Here is a 21237-nt window from a genome sequence, read left to right as displayed (position 1 = left end):
CTCAAGAATGAGAACTTGCTTATTCATGTTTAATTGAAGTTAATAAAAAATGCAGGGTTTATTTTTTTTCCCTCCATTTTTTTCATGCAGATGCAAAGCCTCACATACTGTACTGTTACTCTCACTCAAGGGGTCAAAATAAATTCCTAGGACAGCTGGCAGGATGAAGTTTCACCTTATCTACGTAAACTGTCTCTGAGAGAATATATTATCTATAGTCTAAATATAACGCAGCAGTAAATTAAAAAAAACCAAGTGCTTTCTGCTGAACTCCTCACTGTTTTTAAATGGGGGGGGCAATGGATAATTTGTATTCCACTGTAAGATTAATTAGGCATTCAATTATTCTGTACTCCTGATAATTTACATTTAAATGCTGCTTCCAGTGCACAACCAGGATTTTAATTTAAACTCAGAGCCTTTGAGAATCTGAGCTCAGGTAATTATTCAAGTTCAACTCCCAGTCCTCAACTCCAGCACCCATATTTCCACTGTGGAGATGATAATGACCGCACCACAGCGCCGATATGACAACTCCTGTCCATCCCCCATGTCCACGGCTGCCCACTCTTTTCACTCGCCAATGGGTCTGAGCTGTAACAATGAGCTAGCATTTCACTCTGATGGTGCTGCTCTGGGATTAAGGGCTCAGAGAGTTATCAAAGGCTTAGTCACTCTGATTTCTAGTGACCCACCGAGGATGGCTGCGGATGGCATTCAGTACCAGCACAGAGACCTCCACCTCTGCAGATGCATTCTAGCTGCTGTGGCAGCTGGCCACCAGGGGCCATGTCACTTTAGGGAATCCCATGGGACCAGATGGACAGTATTTAGTGAATCCTCCTTAGATAAAAGGACTAGCTGAGAGATTATTAGAGAGCAATACAAAAAGAACATGAAGGGCAAATGTGAGGACACACACACACAAACCTCCTATCACAAAAATCAATACATAAATATCAATTATGGGGGAACTGATGGCTCAACTAATTAAGGTGTTAATCGTGGGAATTAAATTTAACACCAGAATCTATTTAGCTATCTGGCGAATTTTAGTTTCTTTATATTTTAGTCTTAACATTGTGATATTTTTCATTGTATTGCATTTCATCCACACACACACGCACACACACAAAAACTCAAACATCTAATTAACTCTAAAGTTTGGCAGTTCTTATCGTAGTGAGGACAAACACCAGTGCTCTGGCTATAAGTAAACCACATACAACTAAAAACACGCAGAAATTAACTGGGCTTAGCATGAGATGAGTTGTGATTCTTCGAATTTGTGTATTAAAAATATAAAAATAACTTGTCTGTCCCGATGAATGGGGTTCAGGACCCATAAACTGCAGCTTAGTTACTTCTAGCCCTGTTGGCTTCTGACCTAGCAGGAAGCAGCCGGGAAGAGCACTGACTCCAGCCAGCCAATTAGAGAGCAGGGAGCACGAAGCACACTGAGGCTAACGAGCTCCCTCCCTATGACCCTCCTCACCTCTTCAGGACCCCACGATGGGAAATATGAGGAGCCGGGAGCCACTTTAACTAGACATTAACCCCACTTCCCCACTCCAACCGCTACTCTAAAACCCTGCTGTGTGACCACAAGGTCCACAAACACATGCTGCCTCTCTCCAGAGGCCCACCACATGGAGTATTTCTGCAGAACTAATTCTGAAAAGCAACACACAGAAAAAACAATGAGCAAGTAAACACATATTTCTTGCAAGGAGATGGAGCTGTGTCACTAGCCCTACAGTTTACGCTGGGCTGGTTCTAAGTGGAGGGATAATGAAGCCTCTTTCCATGTAGTCAGAATAGAAAACGGGTTCCAAATGAATTGGCAGGATTTGTGAGGCAGTGAGATAATTCTGAGGCACTGCAATGAAACAGGGCTGCATTAAACACTAATGCTGCTTGGTATTATGTGTAATTGTTACTTATTAAAACATAATCAATAGAGAGTTAGAAATCACAAGATAACAATACACTTGGAGGGTTAATCTCTGCAGGTAGTGCCGGATACTCAAGATTGAGTTTCTGGTGCATCAGTCACATCCAGAACTAATGAAATAACAAGAGAGGGAGCCAGTCGTGATCATCTATGTCCAACATCCCCACCCCCTTTTCTCTCCAGGCAGAATTGGTCCTGTCATTTGGACCCGCCAAACACGGACCATATGCGAGTTCAGCCCTGGCAATCAGACTGCATTGTGGAACAGGCAGCTGAGTTCATCAGGAAAAAATTAGCCCGCCGCTCTACAGGCCTCGCTCCCATTGGCCAGTCACGAGGCCTGCTCCGTTTGAGGGCACCCCAGACATTCCTGCGGATAATCTTTTCCATTCCTCTGCTCAGCTTGGTGAGGACAGACCAAATCACAGCACAAGGCTTGCATTGTGAAGGCCTTTTTCAAAAAGCTCTGTTTTCAATGCTGTCTCTCTTTTACACTCGCTCACCTCATGCACTACATTTCCAAAATAGAAAAAAAAAAATCCCATCATGACTTCTTGTTCTCATTAAAAAGCAACAGAAAAAAAAGTGAAAAGAGGCCCTAAATGTTTTGCCTTTTTTCTAACATTATCCTGTGGAAAAGTGATGTCTTGAATACTACATTTCTCACGGTCCCTTTCCAGTAAAAGTTTGTTTTTGAAAAGCCCAAACAATGTAAAACCACTGAAACCGGAGCCGAGCCACATCAGTGTGCTGCCCGGAGTTCAGCAGATCACTGCTGAATACAGCTCCCCCGGGCGAGGCTCGCAAGCCTTCCCAGAAACCTGCTGCTTGGTCACCCCTACACGCCTCACGCAGCAACTTGTCATTGTGGCTATAGTTGGGCAGCTGGAACATCATGATTGGAGGACAATCACACAATCTAGGGGCACTGGTGAATTTATAGAAACATATTCCATAATTAGACCCACAAATTATTACAGAGTCTATAAACTTAGACTCCAGAGCGGCTAGCCACCCCTCTGCTGCTATGACTTAACAGTTAGGTAACTTTCTCTAGAGGTATCCAGTGCTCTTGGCTGCTTAACACACTACCGATTTACTTTAACAACTCATGCGAGAATAGCAACAAGAAAAGAAACTTCACTCCCCTAACTCCTCCTCTCTTCTCTATTTGCCCCTGAGTCTGACACAGACAAAATAATCTAATGTTACTTGTAACCTGGTGTCCTACCAGTCTTAAAATAGCCACAACACAAAGACGTAAAACCTTTAACATATTTCAGTGAGACTACACAACTTATCCAGATGGTCCCAATTGTTCGGAAAACACATCCACCCTCATTATTAAACTCTGACAGTAAAATATGTTGCAATCAATCAAGACAACTCTGCAAAATACACAAAGATGGGGGCGAGGTTGGTAGAATAACTGTGCACCTCATCGTGCTGAAACTTGTCCATATGAAAGTATTTGCCTGTGAAAGAGAGGGTAGTGGGTTCTCATTTTCTCCCCCCTTCACAGAGCAGGAAGAGAAAAGAAGACAGTTAAGATTTATTATTGATTTTGAAAAAAATATAAAAACCAATAATATTTTAAATAAATACACAAAATATGGTTAAAAAACAAAACAAGACGCAGACTCCCTCCGTGAACACTTGGCCAGTGAATTTTTGGATATAAAACACCATCTCTTCAAGATTCTACTTTAATAGTTAGCAGTGTAAAATTTTGCAAGAATTCACCTATAATTTATTCAATACTGCCAACACTGTGCAGTCACAGTGACCTTGACCTTTAACCACCAAATTCAAACCCGTTTACCTTTTAGCACATGGTGTACGTTTATGCCAGATGTAATGAAATTCTCTCCATGGCGTTCGTGGTTTGCACAAGAGTGTGACAGACATGAGGTGACAGTGACCTTGACTGCTTATGAGGAAAATCTAAGCATTCCCTCAAGAGTTAAAGTGACTGTTTGTTCTAAATTGCATGGCATCATTTAAGAAATACAATAATATGAGAATAGCATGCAGATGGACAACAAAACCCACAAAGCTTAGGTCACAATTTGCACAAGCATTGAGGTATAAATCTTGTATACAACATGAACAATATTATTCCATTCAAAATTTCCCATCTTTTGAGCCCTTTCAGTGTTTCAAGGATAACGATGTGTCTCATTCTCAAGGGAAAACGTTTAGTGCAGTAACAACTACAACAAGACAAAGAAATGAATAAAATTAGTGTAATCTTATTATTAAATTGGATTGCATCTTTTTTTCTTTTGGATCACTGTCAGATTTAATAAGACGATTTAAAATGTGGAAAGTCCTAAAGGCAATTTTGATGCAGACTTGAAAGAAACATGCATGGATACTATCTTTGGTTATCACGCACAGATTGTACAACAAGACTGATCAGATTTTGTAGTTAAGCAAAACTTATGATTCAAAGCCTTGAACTTTTTGTTTCGAATTGTGTTGGTAATCCTTAAAAAGGAAAAAAACCCCACAAATTTACTGATTATAGAACTATTTGAGTTTTTGGACATGAGGTGTTTTCCCTAGCTTTGAAAACGTATCAACAGTTCTCGAATGTTTAATAAGATTTACTCGTTATTTTTTAAATCCAATATACCACCTCAATAAATGAATTCCTCAGATGCATCTGAGAACACTTAATAAGAAAAAAAGGGGGGGGGGGATCAAACAAAACAGGAAAGAATTATGATTAATTTGCAGTTCAGTGCAAAATGAAACAAAATAATCAAAACTCTGAGCTAATTTGTTTCTAAAAGGAAATGGATTTCTTTCAGAAAATGTTTGTATTCTCCAACAACAGAAGGCTAAAAAAATAAAGGTTTTTGCTTAGGAAAATTGTTTCAGAACTAATAAAAAATTTTAGATTTCGATTTTAGAACACTTCTACTTTGTGCAGAAGAATCAAACAGATGTTCTCAGAGGCTGTTTGTTTTTTTATAGTGTATGTTGAAGTGACTTTGTCCTAGCACACAAGTCATGCTCTCATCACAAGGCAGGCAGCTCAGCTGGTAACAGCACTGATAATGCTGAATGAGGGAGCCTCAGGGATGGAATGATAAATGTATCAGCATTAACCACATGTTCTGCACAGTTTGGACCCCTATTCATTAGCCACATACCAGACAGTTCAGTTCAGAATACCCACTGATGTCAGCCTCTGCTTGTCTGAGAGGGCCGACTGAGATGGTGGGAGGAAGGGGGCCGTTCTCAGAGCACCTCTGTTAACTTGTCCATCATTGGGGCTCCACATGCAAAGACACCATTAATCATAAAAACCAGACGGAACACTGCCTCCTGAAAGGGTCCCCAAGCCACACCTCAAACCAGAGGTTGTGAGGCGTATACATGTATGTGCATCAGGTTTGGAGATGACTTCTTACCTGTTAGATTGCACAGTGTATTCCCTCATATTTTTCCCAAGATCAAACAAAAGAACAAAGAAACATAGTATCAACAAGAAGTTTAACAGGTTGGTGTTACCTGAGGATAGACGGCGGTCGTGGAGGGGGCACACACCGCTAAAACAGGAACAAGCGTCACCTGAGCGACCTCGCTGCATCGGAGGAGCTAGAGAGCACTGGGGCTTCAAGAACCCTGTAATGAAAGAAATACAGAGAAATTAAACACAAAAGACAGGAGGAATATGGAGAAGATGATAAAGCAGATTAAACTTTGACATTACAGTGATTGGCCACCATCAGAACCAGCATACTGTTCAAAATGTATAGCTTTGTCACCTCTTGGCCAGGACTCCCTTGAAAAAGAGGTTTTTAATCTCAATGGGACTTTTCCTGGTTAAATAAAGGTTAATAATAATAAAATTTGTAATCAGGTGTACATCACCCTAAACACCTCTCTTGTGGCACTGAGCCAGCTCACTGCCTATGAATTTTGTATGTCTGTATCCAGCCTTGAAGGCTCCACAGAGTGGACAGAACCTGCAGAGCGCTGGCTAGGGCTGGTTTGTGGAAAGGCAAAAGGCTTTTGGGCACAGCACTAAGGTTAGCAGCTCTGTGTGGTCAAAATGCCAGAGTAAGTTGGGGTGCCTGAAGGGGAGGGAAGAGGCCGTCATACTGTCTGTCTCAGGGGTCGCAGTGGTCATTTTCAATAGGGAAGCCATTATCTGGCACAATAAGGCAACTGAGGAGGCTGTATGCCCTCCAGGCAAGTGCTCACAAGTCACTGACATCATCCAGCAAAGAAAAGCTCAACAAACAAATCTAGATTGTTCAAAACAGCAATGTTTGGAGAAATCTGTCCTGAATTATAGAACCCTAATACTATCTCAAAGTCCTCAATTTGATGAACTTAAAACAAAATAGAGAAGAATACAAGAGGTTCATGATGGAGCTTAAAGAACTACAAATCTATTAATATCAAATTACAAAAATGTCCCAGACTGAGTAGCACTAACCTTTATGATTGATTATGATACCATTTTTTATTATTTCTTATAAATGGACTGAAAGTGGAATATGAGTGGTATTTTGCTTCACCTACAACGCAGCCAAAAGGAAAACCTGTGTGTGCAGAGAAGCAGTCGCTCCATCTTTATTGACAGGGTAGCTCAAGCAGATCTTATTGGCATTAGAGGACCTCTGCAAATCCAAACTTTATTCACTCCTTAGGAGGACTTTTGGATTTTCTGCAAACATCAAGAGCAGCAAGCGGAAGAGCCCTCCCCATCGCTGTTGTCTGAGCCCAATAAGCTCCTTTATTACCACCATGAAAAACATGTCACTCCAGATGAGCTCAGAGAATGACATTTAAAACAGGCAAAGAGATATTGAATTAGTTCCCCATGATAAGCTGTCTGAGATGCTGATATTTATTTTTCCTGCTTTTAAGGGTGTACCATGGAAGTGCATGTGCAATCATATGGACATGTGAGCAGGTGGGGCTTTCTTATTCGACACATTCATTAGTATTACAGATGATTCAGGGACTGGCAAAATTCAAGTCTGGATCAGTCAGACCAAAGAGACAGACTGAGGTCATCTTGAATATCACAAATTAAATAAAACAGGCAAAGAGGAACACATGAAACTAAAATAAAGCCTGTTTATTCTCGTGTCACGCATATCACTTATTTCACTGTTTAATGAGCATCATATCATTGTCATCAGATGTTGGAAAATGTCATCTTAAAATAACAGCAAAGAGTCCCGAGCCCCGCTTTATGGGAACCATGAAGATTACAGGCATCTTGGATGAGGATCAATCAAATGTTTGCGATTCAGAAAACAAAACCCTAACAGACTCTGTGTGTGTGTGTGTGTGTGTGTGTGTGTGTGTGTGTGTGTGTGTGTGAGAGTAAGTTCTGATTTGTAAGTGTGCTGTCAATTTAATGGGATTAGTTCAAACCATAATGCAGTTAAATCTTTTACTCTTAGCTTGGAAGCCAAGTATGAGTTAAGATCATTTCAATATGATATACCAGATTATAGATTTGTGCAAGCCATCTCATCACCACCCTAACACAGTGACTCAAATCACTTTTATGGCGTTATTAATTACAGATAAGAATATTCTATTGTAGACTATGAAATAAATTAACATGACTTTTCTTTTCTTTCCAAGCTGAATAGAAGGACATCAAAATGAATCAACCACACCATTTTTTAACCAAACATACACACAAGAGTAGTTCTTCAGAAGGAACTGTGTCAAGACTCATGGAGAAGGAGAAGAAGGGTGCAAGAGAGGGGGAGGAAGTGAATCTTGGAACACAATAGTTCTGCCATACTCAACCCTATTTTTCCCGTCTTTGCCAAATTAAGTTCTTCAAAAACACGACACACTCCCGGTTGAAGAAAGGGGCTGGAGGCCAAACAGTGACACATGGTATAGTGCTTCGAGTAATGTCACTAAACATTAAGGAATTTCCATATGAGCCCTACCTACCTCCCTACCTCCCAGTCAAGTTGCACTTTTCCAAAGTCAGGAGTAAACTAAGGAGACAGCAACACCCACCTCCCACAAAAAAAAAAAAAAAAAAAAAGCCTTACTCTGAAAGCAATCCACTGGAATAATGTTCCCACGGGACAAAGTAATGTTAAAGCAATCTGAAATTTCACTACAGAATAAGGAAGAGGTAAAGACAAAAGAGAGACAAATTCGTTTGAAGCTGAAAATAATCTCAACACCTCAATGTGTATTGTAAAAACACCTACCATATATCAAAAAAATGGTTTTAAAAAAAAAAAAGAAGGAAGAAAAACTAAGTTGGTTACATTGCTGCTGATAAACAACTTGAGTTTAAATCTCAAAAACATAATTAAAAGGAATGAATCATCAAATGTTTAGTTGGCAGCTGTAAAAATACTTCAAGAATGATACATTTGACAGGAATCCGTCTTTTTTTTTCTTTCTGTTGGCTCGATAAGTCATTTTGAGTGAAGGGCTTTACATTTTAAACCCTGAAGGACTTGATGAAAGTGTACGACATGTATGTGCAGGTTCCGGACCTGCTGTCGTAAAAGGTAAGGTTGGTACATGTCTCGTCATTAAATCTTCTCCAGCACTGCATCATTATGCCTTAGTTCATATACTCAAGCAGGATCTTGATTACTAAAGTGTTTGATCTTGCACTTCATTTCTAAGCGGCAAGGATCTCATTGGCTTTAATAACTGCATGATCCAATCTTCCAGGGACAAGCTCAAAACCTTCCTTTAACAGCCAATCGGCATTATCCTTTCCAGCCATCATGGGGGATCAGGGCAATGTAAACACGCTGGGAGTTTCCTCATTAAAGACAGCCTGCTAATGAAATCCCATCCAGCATTTACAACCTTGTGCTAATGAAGGCAAGCCTTTGAGATGTTCTGCTAATGAAAGAAGGGCTTTTTATTGATATAAAGCTAATAAAAGAAAGGCTTAATGACAAGGTTCTAATGAAACAAAGGTGTGTAAATGTGGCGTTATAACAAAACCCACTGATAAGGTGAAATCTGCAGCATTTTCATTTAAGCACATTTTTTATTTACTGCAGATAAACAAATGACTAGGTCTCCAGAATTTACAAGACCTCACAAACTGGGGCCTGTTGAAGAAAATGCATTCAAGCATTTATGAGTTTAAGGGTTCCTAGCTGAATTCTCCTGAAGAGTAAGGATTGTTCATGTCCTACAGTATGTTGCCAGGGTGAACAAGCCCATGGTCAAAGTTCATTGGCCCGCTAATGCATCTCCAAGGTGCAATAAAAAAAACCCTTCCTTTATGGGACTTCAGGGGCTAAGATCCTGATAGAGTGCTTGGAAGGATGGGACAGCGGGGGCTATCAACCGTTACTGTTACCATCATGACTGGCACCTTCGGCTGAAGGAGGCCTCAAACCTCCATGCACAGAAGGAGATTTCAACTGTTCAATTGTGTTTGCCGACATGTACTTGAGATATGTATTTTACTGAATTCTCGGTGTATAAAATAGCATACAATTACACTGATATGCTGTTCCAAGTCCTTCTGTTTTTTTTGTTTGTCTTACATCGGTTTATTGATTTTTAAAAATCCTTATTTTTAAGCCCCACCTTAAGCTAATTTTTTTTTAAATTTTTCTGTGCTCATGATATAAATGTATTTTTTTTTAAATTTATTAATTAATCATGAAATTAATTGGCACAGTCTTATGTTAGCACTATGTCAGAGGTTACTGTAACACACTATGTTTACATTTTAAATGACACACATCAAGCGTAGCTATTTACTTTCATCTGATTTCCATCATCCACCTACATCGCCTCCTTATGCCTGTAGTTACCATTCAATAAAACAAATCCCGTGTACAGACGCAAATCTTTTTTTTCCCCATCTGTTTAGATATATAAGATGCAGGATCCATCTGATAATCAAACATTTCTTGAGTGAAGCATTTCTCTCAGAAATGACAGGAATGCTGCCCTTATTTGTTGATCATCAGCCTGTCCCTGCTTGTATTTGCTTCATCAGCAAACTGTCTTCCCTCCCACTAGATGAAATCTATTTTGAAGAAGGAAGCCGTGCAAAAACATGTCATTAAACTTGCATTTATCTCAGCCAGAGCAAAGTCTGGGCAGATCTATTATGACAAGAAAGCCAAAAAAAAAAAAAAAATCAATGATCTCTAGAAGCCAAACCTACTTGCTGATAATAGCAGGATGCTTGTTCAAAAAATAGCTGTGACATATTTTACAAACTTGGAAATAATGCACTTGTTGTTTTTACATGCCTCTCTGTATTGATTACACGCCCTCATTCAGTTTCAGAAACACTACCTCTGGGCTAAAATTTCACCTCAGCTTCGACCACGTTAGACAGGTGTTAAACTTTCCACATTCGTGAGTATGCAAGCACCCATTTGGGTCCAAGTGGGTACATTTTAGTGAATGCAGGCTTCTGAGCAGACCTCTGTCTAACCGTCTGGTGACTGAACAGGCACTATACATGCACCTTTTTAGCAGGACCTCAAGTGGACTTGGGGAGAAAAAACATATAAGAGGAATTCCTACTTCCCTGGAATATAATCCCCCTGTTAGTGAAACCTCAGGGGTCCCTGAGTATCCAAACCAGACAGAGGTCAGTGAAAGACCTTATCACACACTTGTAGGATTTGCAGGCCTCTGCTATGAATTTAATTTCTAGCCTAAAACAATAAGTTCCTTTTATCAGTGCTGATTTGGCTTATAAGCAGAGAAACTGAAATCTAAATCAAAAATTTGCAGATTCTGTAGGTTAATGACTTGCTCTTCCTTCCGATTATGAGGCTTATTTTAGTCACAATGAACGGTTAAGAAAATATCTGCTGACACAGACCTGTGAAGACCTTGGCAGGAAGACATAATTTTCAGGTTCAGCCACAACAAGCCTAGATTATTTGTAGCAAAACTACCTTTGGAAGGAAGTTTATTAATCATAACTGAAAAACAACAACAACAACAACGAAAAGAAAAAACTGCGACTAAAATCTGCAACACCTTTTTTTTTTTTTTTTTTTACTTTTAAGTTGTGAGTCACAAAACCAACTGCTGCTGAGGTCTGGACTGGCAATAAAAAAGTTAACTGGACAGCTTTATTGAATGACTTATTAAGCGACTGTGTTTTGTGAGACCTAAACTGAGGTGCTTTTGAAATGAACAAGAGCACCTTTCTGTAACGGTTCTTAAAAAAAAACAAAAAAAACATGCCTTCCTACTTTGTCTGAAACTGAGTCTGCACTTTCACACAGTCAGGATAATGAAGCTGCCCTGCTGTCACGTTCGAAGCTGCAAAGCCTCTATAGAAAAGGTAGAATTGACATGAATGACCTTTTTTAAAACAGTAACATTAGGGCTGTTATTGAGAAGCCTGTCTGTCTATAACCTATAGCCTTTTTCTAGTTTTGATAACTTTTGTTCTCTAAATATAATTGACGGAAAAAACTTTTGCTTAATCAATAGAGAAAGGTAAAATATACAGGTAATTGCATTAGTTGGTATTGGAATGTTAAGCAACAAAACCAAAAGCAATAACTGACATATCTATTTGTCCTTTCATTTATACATAATTTGGGTACAAGTAATCAAACCCATCACCTCCATCAATACAAGCTGTTTCATTGATTGTTGTTCTCAATATATGCCATACTTTCCTTCCACAAACTTTAATGTTCTGACACAAGAGTTGTGTGGCAATTCAACGCAAATGACAGATGGAAGTGTTTAGGCATAGCCTCCACTTCACCTGACCACTCAGTAGGGTTTCTACCCAGTTACCACCAGTCCAACAGCTGCTGGTTGCCAGTACATTTGCAGAGGAGTGTGCACTACAATCTACACCACCTTGTTGGCTCTTAAATGTGTTGGACTAGAACACTTTTGCTTTTTTACTTCCATATCGACCTTATAATCACAAGGCATGACATTTGCTAGTCATGCTGATAAGAATGTGCATCACTGTCTGCACATAACTCTCAACCAGAGCTCAACACAACAAGCAGCAACTCTGCTTTATGTTTCTTTACTTGTTGCGTTGAATTCTGCAGGACTAAAGTTTGCAGAAAGACCCAAAATAAAAGCCATGCATTGTTTGCCAATATATTTATAGAATGACTCAAACTTAACTGAAAGCTTCCAACAGGCAGGCATGTGCAATTTTCTTTTTCTTTTCTTTCTTTCTTTCTTTTATTTTTGCATAAAACATCCCAAAGCAGTAGTGTTTAGCAGAGAGGACACAAATGCAGCAGTTCATGATCACATCTAAGAGTTCTAGGTTTCACTTAGTGTGATGTGATGAAGCCAGCAGAAGGCCTCTGATGAGCGGACAGACAGAGCCAGGAAGAAAAACTAAGAGTGTGGTAAATGAGGTTAGAGGGGAAGGGGGGAAAAAAAAAGGGGGGGGGGGGGGTTCAAAGGCTACTTGTGTACGTCAGAACCTTTCTCCAGGGCAAATAGGGGAACAAGGGTCTCACTGCCGCCCAGCAGCCAGAGTAGCTCCTTGGGCAAACGACTCTAATCAAATTTGTGTGATTGGACTCAAAAAAAGCTGTAAGGGTAAAAGAGGCTCCTTTCACGCAGGAAGGACACAAGGAAGCATTTAAAAATCTACTATCCCTCTGCTGATCTTTACAGTAGCCGTTCACATGACGGACTATCTGCCCACACCAGCAGCCCTTGGCAAAGCACACACTGGCCCTTTCTCAGCTGTGAAATATTAGCACCAGAAAGGGAAAGATAAAACTTTGTTTTATGTGCTTCCTCTAATGGATCATGGGTGGAAATTCAGGCCATACTTTGCAGTATTCACCCTGCTCTGCACGGCTTCAGTGTAGCATCAAAAGTGCTATTTTTAGCTGTGATTAATAGTTGCAATTGGACACGGTTCTGGCCTAAGTTCAGGGCCTCGATTTTATTTTTCCTTATCATAGTTGACATTTTAGAGTGATCAAAGAAAATTATGTTAGAAAGTAATGTAAAAAAAATGGCTGAAATTATTCAGATTTGTGTATTAAAAAAATTGAAAAAAGAAGCAGTTCATGGTAATAAAATCGATGAGTGGTAAAGGCTGAACCTGTGGGAGCGGACACAAGCTATGTCCGAAGAAGATGTCGTGAGGCATTGCATTGTGGATTGCATCTAAGGTCTATCATTGAGGCCAACAAATACGGTTCTTCAGGTTTAATTTGGACAAGTAAATGTGTGTGTCAAGGCACACTGGTACAAATGTTGTTTAAGTTGATGAGAACTGTTTTAGTGGTACCCATATGCATTCAAAAGGTGAAATTCTCTCCACTTTAAAGGTATAAGGAAACAGTTTTGTTTATGAAAGAAAGAACGGTTAGAACTTAAGGGACCTGGTGTTTTATTTTGAAAATCTTTATCCCATGCACTCATTTTTACATTGGTTAATTGCATTTTAGTTCATTTCATAAAAAAGAGTGACTCTCCTTCATGTTATTTTTTTCCTTCAGAAATAAATAACTGTTGAGATACATTTTTTGCATAAAATACAGATTTAATCAGAAGGTATTGGTATAAATTAGTAATACAACAAACTCAAGCCCAGTTTCATTTTATGATACACTCTAGCTTTTATCATAGTTATGTGGGACCTGGGTTACAATGGTACACAGATGAAATTTCTGCAGGGAAAATCTAACGCACCAACAGCTGAACAGAGATGCTCTCTGGCAAAATGAAGGTGTGGGACTGTGTAGCGACCTGTGCCCCACTCACTGTCTGCCTGAGTCTTAGCGGAAGGTCCCAGAACACGCTTCCTGTTAGCTTGCTAAATTGTCTCCACACGCCCACGCTTCCATCTCTACAGGAGCACACAGTCTCCCATTAACCACCTCCTGTTGCCTCAGCCTAGTACATCTTCAACCCACATGCTGAGGATGTAAACATGTACAAACAACGATGGTCAAAACAGAAGGAAGGACCTGTGCTGCCACAGACGTCATCTATTCTTCTCTTCTGAACAATATGTTTTATAACTCTGACCCAGATTCAACAATCAAGCTTTACGCTTGCTTAAGTCAAGACTTACATTAGCATTTTCTCATTCTCCATTATTGGTACTTCCAGTCTCATTTGAGCTGACACAGTCAAATTCTAACCAACAACAACGAAAAGTTTAGTGTTTTCATGTTGGCAAGAAGAAGCTTTTACTTCTGAAATTACTGATAATAGAGGTTACGCGTGGAATGCTTCACAAGACTGTGTAAAAAGCCTTTAACAATCCAGAAATTATTATTTTCAATTTTTACCAACCTACAACCAAAAGATTGTACAACGTCCTCACATTTTTTCTTAATCATCAGTGAAATTATTTGCTATAAAAGCATTTTTTAAAAAAAAACAAACAAACACGCACACAAGGTAATTTGGAGGTTTTTAGACCCTCATGAATAAATACATCAGTTTAAAAAATAAGTTATAGCAACATTTCATAAATACTTCAATAACAAAAAAATACATACATATGTTGAGAAACTGAGTCTCCTATACATTAATGTGAAGTAGTACATAATTCAAAACTTGAAACAAAAACATCTGGTGCTCCAGCTGCTCTGCATGGGTGTGGACCAAAAACCAGCATAACAATAAAAAAAACAGTGAAATTCATAATACAGTAGAATAAGAATTACACAAGGCAGACCACTTGCAAGACAGTTTCAAAGACAAGGATAAAGTGCACTCTTTGTCTAAAATGCTTCTTTACGTTGGAGCCATTAAATATGAATGGCAAATTTCAAAACCAGCAATACTGATTCCAGATTTTTTTGACAGATGACTCCAGATTGAAAAACAAAAAACACTTGCATAATCCTGTCCAGGCTTTCAATTCAACATGAAATCAGTTCTAAAATATACACTTCTCATTCAGTATCAATATTTCAGAAAGACCCAAGCTGGACTTAGAAAGAATTGGACAGGAAGAGAGTGCTTATGGAGAAAAGTCAAGTTTTGGAATGAAGAGTTTGGGCCAAAATAACCAGTGGAGACAACGGGGCTCTCTCCAGTATAAGCCTTCATGCATCAGGTCCGATATTATGCTGAACCTTAGGGAAACGCAAAAATGCACATATACTGGAATTACCAGAAAACTCATAGCAAATCATAGTTCTTCATTCATGCATACATTTTATATGTAAATATATAATTTATAAGTATATAATAGAGTCTGTGCTCATATATGAACAGTTATAAAAACTTTGGAAAGTCTTAATGAAACTGATTTTCCACCAAAGGTTTAAGTAATCCTCTGATCTTTACCAAATACCTGGAAAGGTTCAGTTTTCCAGGAAAGCTCTGGCTAAAGATCTCAACTTGCTCTTTGGATCTTTACACGTGTAAAAACTTGTGAAATACTATAAGGAACCCAACCTTGCTGAGTCTTTTGGTTCAGCAGTCAAATGCTTACTCTCAACTGCAAACAGGTTCATCTTAATGACTTTTATTACATTTTATAGAAAAATATTACATTCATGCCACAAGCACCACAACTGCATGCGATTCATAATTTTTTCTGTGCTTCATCTCTAATTCTAGACGTCATTTCAGACTTGGTAGGTCAACCCACTGATTGCACTCCTTTGCTTGTAGATCTCAGCTGACATTAGTGGAGTGTATCCTGGATAGGTCGTGAGGCCATTGCAGGGCTAACAGAACGAGACAGACCACCAAGCACACGCTAAACCTATTGGCAATTTAGAATCACTAATTAACTCACCATGCATGTCTTTAGACTTTGGAAGGAAGCTGGAGCACATGGGAAATATCCATGCATTCAGTGACATGTAAAGTGTGTAGTGCTCCATGGGTGAGTAAAACAGCCGAGGCTTGTTATGGGTTGGAGTATTATTCCAAAGCCTGAGTGATCTCTCATGCTCTTCAGGAACAGATGCATGCCACACATTCCAAGAGGCAACCAAATCATTCCAGTTGAGGATATGCCAAGCTGGCTGGAATTACGCTTTCATCCAGATAAGTGTCAGTTTATCCATCTATCATATCCTCCAATCTAAATGGTATTGTTTGAAAAGTAATAAAAACACCACCCCTTTCCTTTTTCTCTTGAAAAGCTTCTGACAGCAATGTTTAGCTTAGCACAGATAAAACTGACAACACGCACAAAATGTCTACAAATGAATAAGAAAACAAGCCTCAATTTGCATGCACGTGCATGACAATCAAATGGAGAACAAGCTTATTGATACTGTTTAAGGGCAGATGGAAGTGTACAGTTCAACTTAGCTTTTACAGAGAAAAAGGAGAAAACATGGAGAAAAGTGTGTTTCCAACACACCTGTAGTGTCAAAGTTAACTGAAAAAGAAAAAAACTGTTGGTAAAAACTCTAGTAGGCTGTCAAGGACAAGTCATAAATTCAGTAATAACTCTAAGTTGCCGTCACATCTTTTATATGAGAAATGTCTCATTTTTTGAAGTTGGTTTGTTTTAAGTCCATAATCAAGGACAAAGTTGTCAGCTACATTGTTACAAGATATTAACACGTCATAAGGAAAAGACAAGTCACTGGATCACTCATGTAAAGGAGCAGTTGCCAACACGTGGATGGACCACGAGTTGGGAGATAAAATGAGAAAGAAGAGGCAAAAACAAGTGAAAAACAGACAGTGAAAAAAAACAATGGGAGAGCAAGTCAATGGAGAAAAGGAAAGTGAGAAAGAGAAAAAAAGGGGAGAGACAGCCAGTGGGAGGCATAGAGAACTAGGTCAAGTCACATGACTGGGATTGACTACAGGCAGGATTAAATATCCTACAGCATGTGGTCATTTACACAACAAATGTAGATTTCATTTTATAAATTATTTCTCTTCCATGGGGGAATGAGGCTCAGCATAGCAAGTGTGTAGCTACTCTGTATGCTGGTTGGAAGCGAGGCTTTTCAATGAGCACAAAAACAGAGCATTAAAGACTTGAGCGAGCCGTTCCCTCTGAGACAGGAAACAAAGCGAAAGCCTGCGATAGCATGAAAATGATCATAACAGGAGGGGACACGGTTCCAGCAGGAGATGGTTCCATTGTGACAGGCTAATGGCTGTAACATACACTGCCCATTATCCTGGGTAAATGCAAAGGACAGTGAAATGTTACAAAAACAAAGATGTCACGTATTTTAACCACTTACAGTGTGACAGCAAAAGTGTGCCAGCAAGCCTGAACACGAGGTCTTGAGGAATATATTGATTCATACTCATATTATCGAAAGGCTAAATGCAAAACACACCACATAAACAGCATGGTCCGTTCTAGTGGTGCCTGCATGTATGTGTGTGCAGAAGGAAGCACACCCACCGCAGGTCGGCACAACAGGAACCCGGTCTGGCTGCAGGTAGGGGCTGGCTGGGTCGAGGTAATTTAACTTTCAAAATAAGAGCAAAGTGATTGCCCACTAGCAAACCAATTGCAGATGCCACAAAAAAGTAATAAAAGAAAATGTCATAGTCATAATCATAATATTTAAGAAGGTTAAGAAGTTAACAGTGGAAATAAAAATTGGTGAAATTTTCACTGACCAAAACAGCCTCCAAATTAAGCATTTCAATAGTGATCTGGCATCATCATTACTCGGAGCTTGTCTGAATGCAATAGTATGAGTGAGACATTTATAGAGTAATGCAGGATGGCATGTCGCAAGATGCAAAATGTCACTAGTACCCCATCAACCCATCATTTCCACCACCATCCATCCACCCTACTCCACTGAGGAAACTGCAGCTGCCAATCAAGCACAGAACTGCAGGCTAAGCTGGTCATAAGCTCAGTCAATCCCCTGAAGCCCAGTATGTGGAATACCAATCATTCATTCACTGTGACTCTGTGGTCGGTTGAGAAGAGGAGATACACAGCGGAAACATAAGTGTGTAGGTGCGTGTGTGTATGTATACGTGTGGGTGGGTGTGAGAGAGAGAGAAAAAAGCTGGTCAATGGACTGAAATCTGTCACTTCCTGTCTAACAGGAGATTCTCCAGCAAATGAAAGCCAATCAATGTGATGTAATGTAACACCAGTATCCAGAACAACATGTGCCCCTTTGGCTCTGATCGGTTTGACCCTCAGGTTTTGAGGTCAGAGGCCCAGCGCTGTGCATTTTCTATCAGATCTACAACAACAGCAAATAAATGATTCATCTGTGACATATCTGACACAAATATTTGGGGAAGCAGAGGCTCAGGAGACAGAGAAAGACGTTTCAGAAGGTTGGTGGTTTGATCCATCAGACAGTGTGAATGTTAGAACTTCAAATTGAGTAGAAAAGTGCTTCATAAGTGCCAGCCCATTTAAATTCTCTTTCTAAATAAAGTGAAATGGTACAAAGTGTAATTATCTATTTTTAGATTTTGATAATTTCCAACAAATTAATGAGGAATTTAGCTTTGCTTAAGCCTCTTACACAAAAACTCACTAGTTGTAACAGGGATACTAGAATAGAAAATCAGAGTTTGTTTTTTTGCTTGAATTTTTTTTAAATAAGACTGCAAGATATAATCTAATATTTTATTTTGACGTTGTTTATGTTTCCACAGCTCTGCACCTCACAGCGTGTACAGCCTTGGAATTTAAGGTTTATAACTAATTACTTACCCCAAATCTAAACAATCATTTGACTTGGTGTATATATTAGAGTCATTTATGATGTAAAAGTAAAACTCTCTGGTTAACCTTAAAAGAATTATTTGCAGTTTTACCGTGTGCGTGTTTTGTATGTGTGTTTAAGCACTGGCCCTAAGGTGCACAAAAAACGACATCAATAAGAACAAAGCCCTTTTTTGATAGCGTGGGGAGCTCCAGGTTAATAGGTGAGAGGCACCTTTCGGAAGCTACCTAAATGCCATGGATGACCTCGCTCGCATGTCTACCTGCAGAAACCACAAGATATGATGAGCCAGTGAAGCGCAAGACTGCTCCAAAAATACTAAATCTGCCTTCCAGGGTAAAAACTCTTATCTCAAATAACAATTACTGACCAAGAGAGACAGACCGTCATATTTGTTTAGCGCTGAGCAGTGGTGCCCCCTTTCAAAAACTGGGGTCCAAAGGAGCAAAGTTAATTTAGATCAAAGGATGGGCAAGTGGACAAGCCAAAACAAGGTCATTCTGCAGGACCACGCAGAGATGTGTGTAAATACAATGGCCTTAAGGCATGTGGACAATGTTTTCTAGTGTAGCTTGATGTCAAGGTAGTGTGTATATCCAATAATCCTCGGTCCCTCCGGCCATTAGATTCAAATTTTAAAGAAAGCACAACCCTCTAACTAAACTCACTACATTTCTATTTTTTCCTTCTTTTTACATGTTCCTCCACTATGAAATGATATCAATATTTAAAATAAGTATTAGAATGCACTGTAAGCTAACATCACACACACACACACACACACACACACACACACACACACACACACACATCATCAACATCAGCATTCCTAGAAGGACGTGCAACTTGTCAGCTCAGCCAGGCAGAAAGATGTAGCTCAGCTGCAGAGTAACGTCGAGGAGAAAAAAGAAGACAAAATCACAATCCTCACAGAAACACAAATGACTGACAGCGTATTTGCTGTCAGACACCAGATAATAAAGGAAATTAGATCAACATAAAAACAGGCTGAGCGAGATGATTGTAATAGCTGTAACAAATAATTATGATATTTCCAAGGCCTAAAACTGAGAAATGTTCAGTCAAAGACTATGTTGATTCATTACCTTACTGATTGGAGGCTAACTGCTCTGTATTCCCTATATTTCTCCCTTCATCTTTCCTGATGAAGGATGAAATGCCTGTCATTTATCCCCCCTCTTTATAAGTATCTCTTTCTTCCCCTCCACTCACCATCTCTCTTCCTCTATCCTCCTTTCTTTCTTTCACTGATCACTGCTCTGTTCCTGCCTGTACATACTGTAGCTCTCAAGGGGGCCCCGCATAAGTAAGCCCATCAGAAGGAGCCCAACGATGCATCCCTTTTGATCAGCACAGTTGCCACATTAGCATGTACCTCTGTGCTCTCCTCTGCACTCTAAGAGAGCTACCTGCCTGTCAGCGCTGCCGACCCATGAGGAGCCTTGCTCAGGTAAGACAGAAGGTGCTTAGAGCCCATCTGAATCTTAATCACTAATGAACACAGGCTTGCTTCACCAGTGATGAGAGGGGAGAGAACCGCTCTTGTGATCTCACCGAGGAGACAGACAAAAGCCTGGTTGTGCATCTGTAATGTACTGTAAGGGCCTCTTAGCTGAACAGAGCACTGCAGACTCTGTGAAAACTAAGTGATATAAAGCAAGTTGAGGCGTTGATTAAATACTAAGGTCTTTCGGGCCGACTTGGGATACTACATCTGAAAGGAAGGCTTGTGAAATCATTCTTCGTATTTTTTATTCAATGACAATAAACCACATAAAGAAAAGAAAAAAGAAAGAGAAAATGTTTTTCAAATAACAAAAGCCCGTTTGTGTTTCTGTAATCACACACAGTGGCCCTTTCATAGCTATATCAGAAAAGTGCGCTAGTTCGGGTGAGAACAAATCAACACTTTTATTTATATACATATATATGGTATTTTTTTAAGCACTACGAGTAAAAGTTTAAAAAAAGTGGAGGAATGCTTTTCCTTTTTCCTCAGTTTTATGAGGAGCTGTGTTTGGCGCAGGTCTGGCCTGAGTCTGGATCCACAGCCGGGTGCCCTCTCACTTCTCTGCCACTTAATTAGCCCAGCTCAGCACAAAGGGGAGTTGGTCACATGGGCCCAATTTGGGCAGCTATAAAGTCTACAAGGGCTCTACATGCATTACTTTGGGAGTATTTACATGCATGCTGCAAGAAGGTAAGAGACTTTGAAGATGCAAAAAAGAGGAAGAGAAAAAAAAAGAACACAGAAGAAGTTAAAAGCAGAAAAAAATTAAATAAAAGGAGGGGAGCCTTAAATTCCAGGGAATTTTTCCAGATGTTGCACAAATATTCTGCTGAGGCAATCCAGATGTGCTCACTCTGTTTATTCCCTCCTTCTGCTCACTCTTCCAAGGACTTTGCTTTCTTTGCCTGGCCTCTCTCTCTCTCTCTTTTTTTTCCAGCCCCTCTACCCCTTCCTCCTCCAAGCAGCACACATCTTTGTTCCCTGATAGTCCCTTTTAAGTGAGGGCTTTAATAGCCCCCACGGCACCTTAGCATCCACTAGATCCTGCAATAAACATCCATTCTCATTCTCTACAGTCCATATGTGTGTGAGTGTGTGTGTGTGTGTGAGTGTGTGTGTGTGTGTGTGTGTGT

General features: G+C 39.7%; 1 protein-coding gene across 4 annotated transcripts in view; it reads right to left on the bottom strand.

The window, feature by feature from the left end:
• rxraa (retinoid X receptor, alpha a) overlaps positions 1-21237 on the bottom strand; it is a 104173-nt gene that overhangs the window by 71341 nt on the left and 11595 nt on the right. For all 4 annotated transcript variants that reach the window (XM_014329470.2, XM_042214370.1, XM_042214371.1 and 1 more), the window contains exon 2: positions 5477-5590. In XM_014329470.2, coding sequence (XP_014184956.1) covers positions 5477-5590 — 114 coding nt within the window. The remainder of the gene's footprint in view (positions 1-5476; positions 5591-21237) is intronic.

This window comes from Haplochromis burtoni, unplaced genomic scaffold (assembly GCF_018398535.1).
Source record: "Haplochromis burtoni strain Fernald_Lab_line unplaced genomic scaffold, NCSU_Asbu1 Contig_556, whole genome shotgun sequence".
NCBI classification, from domain to species: Eukaryota; Metazoa; Chordata; class Actinopteri; order Cichliformes; family Cichlidae; genus Haplochromis; species Haplochromis burtoni.
This window is presented reverse-complemented; position numbering and strand designations above follow the sequence as displayed.